This window comes from Benincasa hispida, chromosome 5, assembly GCF_027475165.1.
Source record: "Benincasa hispida cultivar pf3 chromosome 5, pf3_genome.v1.1, whole genome shotgun sequence".
In the NCBI taxonomy this organism is placed as follows: Eukaryota; Viridiplantae; Streptophyta; class Magnoliopsida; order Cucurbitales; family Cucurbitaceae; genus Benincasa; species Benincasa hispida.
The window spans coordinates 40,706,212-40,718,349 of record NC_143482.1 but is presented as its reverse complement, the minus strand read 5'-3'; the positions used below and the strand labels follow the sequence as shown (position 1 = coordinate 40,718,349).

Sequence of the window (12,138 nt, the reverse complement as noted above, 5' to 3'; positions counted from 1 at the left end):
AACTTTACGAGACAGATTGATTGGTTCAACTTCACAAAAGTGAATAAATGAGTTGTTTCGTAAAGTTGAACCAACTAAACTTTTACATAAAATTGGAAATCTTTACGAAAAAAACAATTTCATGAGACATCTACTTTGAACTTTACAAAACAAACCACAAAACGGCAACAACTTTTCCATGTTCAACAATGTTCCAATACTTTTCATTTTTCAATTCTATCAACATTTTCTATTAAAACGTAAAAAATCTCCTTTATGATGTAAATAAGTGAGAGAAGTAAGATTTTCATTAGTTACTGAAAGCTTTCTTTAAAAAGTATTTTTTTTTTATCTATTTTGTCTGACTTTCTAAAAAAAAAAAAAAAGATTATTTTTCGACATACCCAACTCTTTTGGAACTCTATAAGAGAAAAGTAATTGTTCGGATTATTCCTCTAAAGTTGAGACTCTCGTGTAAAACATTTTTATATTGAAAACAAAATGTAAAATTGAAAATTGAAGTTTCTAATTTAAGATATGTTAGGTACGTTCGGTAAGTTCGATAAGTTTGGTGATTTCATATTCAAGGCAATAACCATTTGTTGAGAGACAAGGTAGATTTCTCCATTTCAAGATTTCAAGTCTGAAAAGTTGGAAAAAATATTAAAAAGAAATGAAGTTACTTTTGAACGGAAAAAATATTTTTGGGTCCAAACGGACAATTTCCCTAAAAAGATTTGGATGTAATGTTTCTCATGCTCCAAAAACATCAATAAGTAACCCTGTATTTTAAGATCCTCAAGTTAACGATCAAAGCCATAATTATTAAGATTATATATTTTACGTAAGGTATTGTACATGATTTGCAAGAGTATGTTTACATAATTTACATAGAGAAATGATATATACAGAAACTGATATACAATTGGGGGGTCGCTTCTGGACTACCAAAACGGGCACCACCTGCGCGAAGAACAGTTGCAGTTAGATGTCAAAGTACTAGATAACAATGACTAGAATACGATTTACAACAAATACATACGCCACCGCCCACCAGTTGTACACGGCGATGGCATTATAGTAAAAGATGTACAAGATAGTAAATTTGTACCCCAGGCAATCATTATTGTCATAACAGTTGGTTTTCCAAATAAAAGGATGAAGGGAGGCAGGAAAAGGAATGAACTTTACCCGACGTAATTTTGACATAGGTTTTCGTGTGACATAGCTTGACCGATCAACTTCTCAACTTGAAGCTTAACAGAGAGACCATGATCAACTTCACGGGAATCCCCAGATATTAACGTGCTATGGTCTACTGCATGCTGAACCGAAGCAGTTGACATAGAAGAACAAGTGGGGAAATCCCGTCCGGTCAGTTTATTACTCATTCGAGCCATCACAACAACAGCACGCTCATTCAAGACCTCGTTGGCATCACCAAGTTGATTAACAGCCTACAGAATGTGAAGGATCAGGAATCATCCTAAGAAAACTTAAGAATGTTGATGTCTCAACTTTTTACCTGAAGAAGTTCTCTTTCACGAGCACCTCTTTGAGGTTGAAGAAGTTCACGACTTTGAGCAGAATCTTCAGCATTCACGACAGTAGGGGCATGAGTGCTTGCAAACATCGACATTTGTGGGACTTCATTGAAGTTGAAAAGACGCCAATTTATGAGAGGGTCGTGAACAAAAGCCTGAGAACAATATACGTCAAGGGCCAATACCTCTACTTCTATCATCATGTATTGAAACAGAGAGTGGGAGAGAGAACAGTAAATCAAAGTATGTGTGCTCCATCAATGAAAGTTTTGATGGAGAAAATTTCACACAGAACTATTTCATTCAAGAATTTGAAGGAAAGAAACTTTGATGCAGCATAATTAGTTATATACTTGTAGACTTGTAGTCTTATAATTCCTAGTTTTTGCATGTTCTGTATTAGTTAGGGAGGAAGACCAATACTGATTGAATTAGTCCTCTCTTAGCGTTTTAATTTACTATACGTTCCCTTCCAAATCAGTACTGAAGTCCAAGATCGTGGAGAAAAGATGAGTGACTTCATTTGGGCCGGAGAAAAAAGGGTTTGGAGGAATCACATCAGCAAAATGCCCCCGATCACCCAAAAAAAAAAAAAAGAGAGAGAGAGAGAGAAGAAAAGAAAAGAAAAAAAAAAAGCAAAAAAAACGCGTCCAAGCTCAACATATCAAAATACTCAAACCTAACTAAAGCAAGTGCTGAACACAACCGTTGATATAACTTCATTCAGTCATAAATGCACCCACATCCAGCTATACACCATGATCCGAAAAGAAAACTGAACAAATAAAAAACTATTTCATCACCAGGTTCACTATAGTAAAACTCACAATGAAGTTAAATCATCAAGTGAGTGGGAGTACAATAGTAAAAGACAGTTTATTTTTCTAATCAGTTCTCATACTTATAGTCTGGACAAGGGAGGTTGGGTTAGGCCTAAAAGCTTCCAGCCCTTGGGGGTTTGTGGAATAAGATCTGTGAGCGGTTTTGGCAATCAATGTTAGCAGACTTTAAACAGTTGATAAGCTTTTGGGAATGAACAGTAAGCATCTCCAAGACTTCCCTTCTGGTCCTTCATCTTACAATCAGAGGATATTCTTGGTAAAAGTCTCCAAAATAATCTAGCAAAAGGTGTGGCCAAAGTTCATTCCTTTGTTTTTTGGGTGGGATTTGGAGATGGGGCGCATAAAAAATGCAACAGGGATGGATATCATACAGAGAAGCATGCAGTAGTCTGTTTTCATAACTATGCCTCATTATTTACAAAGTACGCATAATAATAATAGTCAAGTTTTCAAGACTGTACCTCCATCATAGCCATAACACTATCCTTGTTCGATCGAAGAACCTGCATCACATTTTCACAGGTGGAACGGAAGTTTCCCTCAATACCACTAACCTCCATAGCTTTGACAAGCATTCTAGTCAGTCGGAAGGGCACCTTAATCAAGAAACAAGAGATTAAAAACAGAAAATCGTGGAAATAAAAACTAAACATAAGAAACTAAAAGTTCGGAAAAACCTTCTCGGGAAACTTCTCTCTGTTCATTGAAGCTTCAAAGCAATCTCCAAAATCAATATGCAAAATCTTACCACTGTAAGAGCCTCAAAAGCCAAGGAAAATGAGGATATGTTTAAGCAAGAAATCGGTATGCATACTTGTAATATAAAAACTTACGTATAACGATGAAGCATAAGGTTACTTGGGTGTCGATCACCCAAACCAAGAAGATAACCAACCTGAAAAAATTAATAACCATGAGATTAAAGAACAAATTAAAAAAGAAAAGCAAGAAATAAAGACAAACGGCCATAGCAAGCAAGCCAAAGGTTAAGTAAGCAAGTCAGATGTAACTAGAAATTGAATCAGTGCCACCACTTTGTTCGTATAATAGTTCTAAGTGTAATTTCATATTTATTTATTTTATGTTCCTCTTATTTTATTAGTATATTTTTTTCTCGTACGAGAATTATAACAAAAGGGAGTCATCACTAGGGAAGATACAAAAGGGACGTAAGTATCAACTTTTCCCCAAAAGCACAGAACAAAAGTTATTGTTGGTGGAAGCAAGTAAATATCAACTAGCCTTGACAAGGAGTACTGAATGGCAAGAACTCATTTGGGTGTGAAAGGACCATAAGAAACGAATAAACAAAAGAATGAAATATCATTTCCGTCTTTGTTCTTCGGGATCCATTCTACTTTAGACCCTATACTTTCAATTGTCCAATTTTAGTCTCTACACTTTCAATAAATATTAAAATCAGTCCATATACTCTTAATAAATCTTAAATCTAGTTCTCAAAGTTAATTTTTATTGAATGGTTGAATAATAATAATTTTCCATGCAATAAAAGACAATGTGAATATTTTTTTCAAAATTTATAAAAGGAATGCTAATAGTGACTATTTTTTTTTCTTTTGAAAAAATCAATAATAAACTACCTGCATAAAGTAGAAAGTATAGACTAAAATTGGACATTTAGAAGTACAAGAACCAAAATGAAACAAAAACCAAAACACCGAGAACCAAATTATATTTTAACCACAGATAGATAAACAAGTACCAATTAACATACCATACTCATGACTGCCAAACTTCGGGTATAATTGGTCCTCCTCTCTAACCATACCTCAGACGTGCGACTTTTCAACCATAGAACCTACAAGAGGATAATATACCCTGAGATCGTATCTTCAAATAAAATTCAAGCAAAGTTTAACAGTAACATTATATGAAGTACCCTTGCAAGGTCATTTCCTTCGGTATTGAATAGCGCATACTCAAACACTTCCACTTTAGCTATGAGCGGTAAGTGATCGTAATCGGGGGCAAAACTAAGCATGTATTTGTGCTCTTGGTTCAACGTAATCTGGAACCACGAAGCGATATCAATACTCCCAAGTAATGAATAAAAATAAACCCCACAGCCTCATGCTAAAATCAAATGAATTCCAAATTTTAGGGATGCTTCCATTAAATGTTAACTGACCTTCCTGGCATCTCTATACTCACGAATAAGATGATGCAGGGTGTCACAATGTGGGACCCAACCAATCAATCCACTATTTGGGGATAGTGGAATAACATCATACCGTTGAATGGAAAGATCCTTTTCAGCAGTTTTTCTTGAATTGTCCAGCAATGTATTAACCAAACCAAACAGCTGGACAAAGCCAGAATGTCAGATTAGTACGGGGTAACTAAAATAAGTGAACTTTCAATGCAAAAAGTAAAAGCTGAAGTCTTGGAAACTAGCAATCGTGCTAACTTTTTAGAGCACAATACCTGCATGACACGTTCATCTTGCCGTAAGTCTTCATGCCCCTTCAGTAAGAATGCATAATCCTCACCATCACTCCCATGAATTGTCAACTTTCGGGGCCGCTGTTTTGATGTTATCACAACAAGCTGTGTTGCAAATGATGCAATTGTCACGACCGGTGACTCTAGAACATAGAAATTAGATGTGTAAGAAACACTTGTGCTATGTCCATATTCCTTGGAAAAACACATGCTAAAAAACCATATGCTAATGTACCTGCACGATAAGTACCAGGAACGGCAAGCTCCAGATTACGACATTCAAGTAACTCTGGTGAAACAGACTACAATACATTTGTAATGACAAGATCAATACCACTTACATAGTTGCATGATAAGATATAAATTTAAAGAACTTCGTTTCAAAAAGGTAAACTAACCTGAAGATCCAGGGTTGTTAGGCTCTGAAGTTGCTTGTCTATTCGTCTAAATACGTGGTAATACAGATCCCAAGCCTGACCACATAATTATTATTGCTGTTAAGTCAGATGCAAAAGCAAAGCCATGCACGTAGATATAAACTACAGATATTCATTAACCTGTGGAGACCATCCCCAATTAGACAAGGATTTGGGAGAATTTTTTTCCTGTTGGGTAAATGGGAACAGGGATTATATTTCCCATCCCCACCCCCAATTAATTAATTAATTACATTATATTATATCAAAATATATATTATATTACGTTGAAGACTAGAATATGTTATTGTAGTATTTAAACTTTAATTATGGACACTGAAGATTTTATAATTATCTTTACACATTTAATATTATTGTTTTTAGTAAGAAATTTTATGACATTATATTTAAACAAAAATTGTTTTGGAAGTGACCCATTTAATGCAAAAAATATCGAAGATTTTATTTCGTTGAGAATAAATTTAACAATTGATTTAAAAAAAACACACGCAGATACTCAAATGGGGAATTTTGCAGGGATGGGGATTGACATAGGGGTTGGGGGCGTATACAGGAAAGCCTTCCTTGTCGATGTCTCATGAACATCTCTAACAGAAACTAAAAAAACCACTAAACTATCACAAACAAAAAGCTTGTGAATGTACACAAATGCACAAAGCCCGTTTTCTTACATAAATATTTTTAATGGAGAAAGAATGGGAAACAGATAACAGACCTGAGTAAGTTCAGCATCTTTCCCCGTTTTCTTATATTTCATGCAACATTCATAGGCCTCGAGCAACTCGCGGCGATATGCCTGAGAAAAAATAGTTATAATTTGACTACAAGAAATATGAAAATCTAAAATCTTATCAATGATAAGAAATCGTTAGAAAAAACTTACACTATTAGACAGAGAAAGTTATTTAGAACACATGAAATAAACTATTTAATCGGTAAAAGGTACCAATATCTTTTAAACTAAAAGGTTTAGGTCATGCGAAAAGTTTTAAGCAGTTAACTGGGGAAAAAAAAAAAAAAGCGACATCACAACCAAAAATTGAATTGATAAGTTTTGTAACATTATAGTAGAGAGAAGAAAATTAATGATACAACCTCAATGAATGCCCTTTCCTTTATAGTTGTGTTATTCTTCATAGCCCCATCTTCAAGCATTTCATGCAAGGGCTCCAGAACCTTGAGCATCCCCTCAATGTTATGTTCACCAAAGTACAAACGACTAGCTTCCTCTAGAGCCTCATGCCATGTTTCATGCCAAAGTATGGCAACTCGAATCAATTCTTTAGATACAAGTTGAGCCTACAGGTAAGAATATGTATAGATTACTGGTTAAACAAGGGCCAAAAGTACAAAATTGTAAAATCTATTTTACACTGAAAGAACCTGATCAACAAGAACACCACTATGTTGTCGAACTTTGTCAACAACTTCTTGAGCTGCAGCTCGGCGCAAATTGCTAATTGATTTACATGCTACAAGGAGAGGGTACATGAGTGCCTGTTAAAATAAACAAAATCATGTAACTGCCAACTTAAAAAAAAAGTCATCCCCCTCAACACCTTTCCATAGAAAATTTTTAATCAACCTTGTTTTTTATTATTATTTTTGTTTTTTTATAATTTTTACCAACCAGAGGATTATGACAAAGAAATGACACGTTACAATTTAACTAAATCAAGGAACACTTAGATCCAGTAAGCTTAAGACTAGGCACCTCTTCAAACACAAGCAACAAGAGTAGTTCTATATCAACATTCATTGGAACGATGGCCAATGAAATAACACCAACAAAATTTGATGTTGCTACTCAGTATGTGCTTTTTTTTAATTTTTTTTCTAAAGACAACCCGCCTAACCCTACAACATTTAGGTGTCAAGAAAACTCATAATATTAAATCCTAGGTAGGTGATCACCATGGATTGAACCCCATGACCTCTTTAGCCCTTTATCAAGGGAATGTTCTCTTATTTACCATCATGAACCCATGATGGTTGCTCCAGTATGTGCATTGATTTTCGTTTTGTAGGAATTTTGAGCCTGGTAAGTTCCAATGCCTCTTGGATTAAGAATTTTTAGCAATTCCATCTGGAATTCTGTAAGGTTCTACTTTCCTTGATATTAATATGAAAAACGGAAAGGAAAGCCGTAAGGCAATTACAAACTCTTCCCAGCCCATTCAAGAGGGCTGGTAAGCTCTCCTCCTGACAATGGCTTTTCTCACAAGAAAATCCGTACCACTCTAGGTCTCACTATGCATTTTTTTTTTTTTTTTTTGGGTTTGAAACTCTAGAGGCAAGTTATGCCGTGCCATTACTTCTTTTTGGTATAAGACACAATTCATTGATATGTAAAAGGGGGAAACCCCAAGCAAATAACAACAGAGACTTGCCAAATTACTGAATAAAAAGGATAAACTGAAATGAGTGAAAGGGTGCTTTAGTTTACACCAAGAAAAAGTCGTGGATAGAACAAGCTCCAAGAACCGAAAACTAGAAGAAAAAGTATCAATAAATAGTCCTTTGTTGCATTCACCCATAAGCACCAAAAGAATGCACAAAAGAAGGCCAACCAAATCGTCTTCTTAGTACCACCAAAAGGATGACCCACAAATAATGAAGCCAAAACATCATAGATATTATTAGGACAAGTAAAAGACCAACCAATGCAGGCAAAATAAGATCCCAGAAGCTGGTAGCAAAAGAACAATGGAAAAATAGACGGCCCAATGATTCATCATGCTTGCCACACATATGACACCAAGAGGGAGAAAGAGACATTCCCTTACTTTAGCTCGGGACGTACTGGAAAAAATGATTCAATTATGTAATGATAAAACTAAAAAATATTATTTACCAAAAACATATGATCCATTGTTAAGCGGACCTTACTGCAGACGAATTCATTTTGTTTTTTCATTCTCAATGATAAATGAAACATCTAGAAAAAAATTATAGTGAAGACGTTTGGACAAATAAGATTCATGCTATCTTAAGGTATACGGTGCTGCAAACAGTCAGTAATATTAATGACATCCAACTGAGTTCCCAAAGAAAGATTTTAATTATTTTGGGATATCCATCTTTCCAAATCACTGAATAAAAACCAGTCAAATCAGGATTCATGTCACCAACCAAGTCATCCATAAAAGATTTAATAATAAAACCCATGGAAGGATCAACCGGCCACAACCAAGTATCAGGAGAGGAACGCAAACGGATAGAGACCAGATAAAGGGATAATGAAGCCCATTCAGCAATCTCCAACTCAGTAAGATTACGACGTAAGTTCAAGTTCCATGCAGATGTAGAAGGAATCGAAGCATTAGCAACAGTAACCTCAAGCTACTGTACAAGACGAAAAAGTCTCGGATAAGCGTTGGCAAGAACAACAAAAGTTTCAGCAGTAGAGAACAACAAAGTGCCATCAGCAAACTATAAATGGTTCAAAGAAAAAGTCGATTGACCAATAGATGAGCATCAGTAAGACCCAACGTGGAGTTAAGATCAAGAAGACGACTCAAACAATCAACAACTAAAATAAATAAGGGAGAGGGAGGGTCTCCCTGTCTAATGCTGCGTGAGGGAATAATCTTGCCATGAGAGCGACCATTAATAATGATGGAATAATTCACACTAGTGATGCAACCTCTGATCCAAGTGCGCCAATGACAACCAAAACCTTTAATCTGGAGAATGGAGTCAAGAAAGTCCCAATCAACCGTATGAAAGGCCTTCTTAAGGTCAATTTTAAGACAACTCCTAGTTTTTTACTAAAAGTCCAATTATCAATGAGTTCATTAGCCATCAAGGAAGCATCAAGAATCGATCTGTTAGCCACAAAAGCAAGCTGATTGATAGCAAGGGTGAAAGAAAGAACATTCTTCAGATGACTCGATTAAACTAATCTTGTAAGCACATGGAATGAGACTAATCAAATGATAATCAGAAACAAATTTAGAGTTAACTTTCTTAGGAATCAAGCAGATATAAGTCTCATTCATCTTAACATTAATGACCCCAGATGTGTAAAAATCATTAATAAGGAACATCATATCAAGTTTAAGAGTAGTCCAGAAAACTTGAAAACTCGACTGTAAAACCATCAGGGCCAGGGGATTTACTAGTGCCAAGGGAGGAGACAGCAGAAAAAACCTCATCTTTAGTAATGAGGCATTCCAAATCCATGGCTTGAGAGGAAGAAATAGGATTCCAATCAAGATTAGTTGGAAGAAAGCGCTGACCACCAATTTTTGGGAAGAGATGAATAAAACGTCAAGAATTTAGTCTCAATATCATAAGAAGTCAAAATACTAGTGCATCCATAGATAGAATTTCAGTAATGGAGGATTTACGACTGCGGACAGCAACAATTCTACAGACAAACTGGGTGTTTTCATCACCTTCAAGAAGCCATTTAAGCTTATAACACTGCTGTCAATGGATGTGATCTTGAACAGGCAAGTTTTCGATCTGTTCCCCAAGTAAGCAACATCTATTAAGGTGTCTTTATCTTTCAGATCATCTAAAGCTTTTAACTGTGACACAAGTGAAGGAAGCTTTGTAACCTCGCTGCACCGAGAGTTATTCCATTCACGAATAATTGTTTTCAAACCCTGTAGCTTCAACATAAAACCATGGCTAGGCCAATCAGTAATAGGGTGGTGATTCCGCCAATCCTCCACCAAGGGAGGGAAAGAAGGAATCTGAAGCCATGAGCCATGAATTCTCAAATCTAATGGGGCAAGGACCCCAATCAATATTTCCTGAAGATGAGACCAATGGGAAGTAGACAAATGTGATTCGATCCAAGCGCTTGAGAGTAACTAATCCAAATTTACGAAGAAAATTATCTGTAAGTAAAAATCAATCAAGAGACAAATATTATATAGGATCAGTGCTAGACCAAGTAAAGCAACCATTCGTCAACTGAATATTCCGTAATTGATAGACAGATATCCATTGATTGAAAGCACGCAAACTAGAGGATATTGTTCTGTCATATGATTTCACCCAAGACCATCTAGTGACGTTGAAGTCACCACCAATAACCCAATTTTCATCTCCCAGTCCAGCTAAATAATTGAGCTCTTGCAAAAAACCAGCTCTAAAAGCATTACCTAATGGGCCATAGATTGCTGTAAGCCATAAAGAGAATCCATTTTTCAATGATACATGAATTGAAACAGAAAAGTGGCTCTGGATAACCTCGAGGATAGAGAAATCAGGCACACTCCAAAGAATAAGAATACCAATGATGTATCAATGGAATCTAAGGCAGTCCAACCAATGTAGGAAGAGCTCCAAATAGATTTAATCAAAAAGGAATCAACTGATGACAGCTTTGTTTCTTGTAGGAGAACAATACCAGGGTTATGCTACTAAATAAGCTTCTTAACCAAACAAAGCTTCCTCCAAAAATTAAGACCTCGGACATTCCAAATGAGGAATTTCATTGGTTGTCGGACGTGCCCTCCCTAATAGCCAAGGATGCAGATTTATCATAATGGATCGAGGAGAAAAGGCCTTGTAATTCTCGTTGAAGCTTGGGTTTTTTGCTAGTAGTATTTATGCTTTTTTTGGTTTTGGAAGTAGGAGGGATAGTTGGAACAGCCATAACACAAACCATGGAAGGACAATAGAGATGCCAATTCATGAAGACTGATGAGATGATGGCTGCAGTTGGTTAATTGGGTGGAGGGCATTAATTGGGGTGTGTGTGTCTTGGTCAATAGGAAAATCAGATGGGGTCCAGATTGGGGCTTAAGTCTGGTGGGGAAAGGGGGGGAAGAGTATGTATTGGCAAATGGTGAATTTCATCCGGCTGGTCACCAAAGATGGTCATATCAAGGGGGTGAGTGGTGAATTTTGTTTCTTTGGTGGGGCTAGAAAGATAACCCTCTATTATGAGAACTGGCAGAGGGAAGATTTGGTTTGTTGGCTGATCCCCACCCCCCAAAAAAGCATAACTAACTCTCTCCCTCAATAATGACTCGGCTTGCCCCTCCTATATTGTTGTATACTCGAGGGCCTAATAGACTCATCTAGTAGGGCGCCTTATCTTGCACTCATTCTCTTTTTTCACCCTTGTATAGTCCCTAAAATCTAAATGAACGAGTTATTCAGGATGCCTACTCAATTAACTATTATTATCAACTGAAATAAATAAAAGATGTAAATTCCAATGTCGAACACAGCTTGAACCTTCATTAATTCAAACTTATGTCAAGAGAAGGAAAATCTGATGGGCGGCAAAAGAAAACTCAATGTACATACCCCATCCTAAAAATAATGCAAAAGGATAATATAGGAAACAAACCTGAGGATGGCTTTGCCCAATTCGAACCAATAGTGACTGTATGAGTTCTCTTACTGCATGGTTATTTGAATGTATCCTTGCAATTATCTGAGGTAAGACTACCAGCCATGTGTTGATATTTACATGAGCAAATCCTTTTTGTAGTGCCATTTGGACATCTGCAGTGGCTCCATGGTTGAACCATAAAGTGAGAAGACGGAGGATATCCTGAAGTAGATAGAGAGACAGAGTATTGTGAGTTGGAGAAAAGAATCAAATAAACCAGTAAAAAGAGCTTGATCAAGAAAATGTGAAAGGCAAGAAGGATAGATAGTTCCTTTGAACAAAGTATATGATAAAATAAAGCTTGAATAAAGAACTTTGTGATTCAAGATATTTAAATAATTCAACCGATATTTATACTTCAACGTCAACTTAAGCTAAAATGTGCACGCCTGCATATTTTTTTTCTCAACAGAATGGGCCAATACTATAATGTCAATTGAAGAATCAGACAGCTCTTACCAATTGACATTCAGATAATTCTTAGGCCAATGATTTGAAAACGGAATGAAACC

At 36.1% G+C, this 12,138-nt stretch overlaps 1 protein-coding gene across 3 annotated transcripts in view; it reads right to left on the bottom strand.

Annotated features, from left to right (window-relative positions):
• Nucleotides 1-782: 782 nt before the first annotated feature.
• TOR (target of rapamycin) overlaps nucleotides 783-12,138 on the bottom strand; it is a 62,683-nt gene continuing 51,327 nt past the window's right edge. For all 3 annotated transcript variants that reach the window (XM_039021615.2, XM_039021618.2, XM_039021616.2), the window contains 16 exons: nucleotides 11,582-11,788; nucleotides 6,649-6,762; nucleotides 6,361-6,564; nucleotides 5,981-6,061; nucleotides 5,227-5,301; nucleotides 5,064-5,130; nucleotides 4,811-4,971; nucleotides 4,515-4,688; nucleotides 4,266-4,394; nucleotides 4,101-4,184; nucleotides 3,199-3,260; nucleotides 3,043-3,115; nucleotides 2,827-2,961; nucleotides 1,505-1,678; nucleotides 1,171-1,436; nucleotides 783-942 (listed from right to left, as the gene is read on the bottom strand). In XM_039021615.2, coding sequence (XP_038877543.1) covers nucleotides 924-942; nucleotides 1,171-1,436; nucleotides 1,505-1,678; nucleotides 2,827-2,961; nucleotides 3,043-3,115; nucleotides 3,199-3,260; nucleotides 4,101-4,184; nucleotides 4,266-4,394; nucleotides 4,515-4,688; nucleotides 4,811-4,971; nucleotides 5,064-5,130; nucleotides 5,227-5,301; nucleotides 5,981-6,061; nucleotides 6,361-6,564; nucleotides 6,649-6,762; nucleotides 11,582-11,788 — 2,025 coding nt within the window. In that variant the 3' untranslated portion in view covers nucleotides 783-923. The remainder of the gene's footprint in view (nucleotides 943-1,170; nucleotides 1,437-1,504; nucleotides 1,679-2,826; nucleotides 2,962-3,042; nucleotides 3,116-3,198; nucleotides 3,261-4,100; nucleotides 4,185-4,265; nucleotides 4,395-4,514; nucleotides 4,689-4,810; nucleotides 4,972-5,063; nucleotides 5,131-5,226; nucleotides 5,302-5,980; nucleotides 6,062-6,360; nucleotides 6,565-6,648; nucleotides 6,763-11,581; nucleotides 11,789-12,138) is intronic.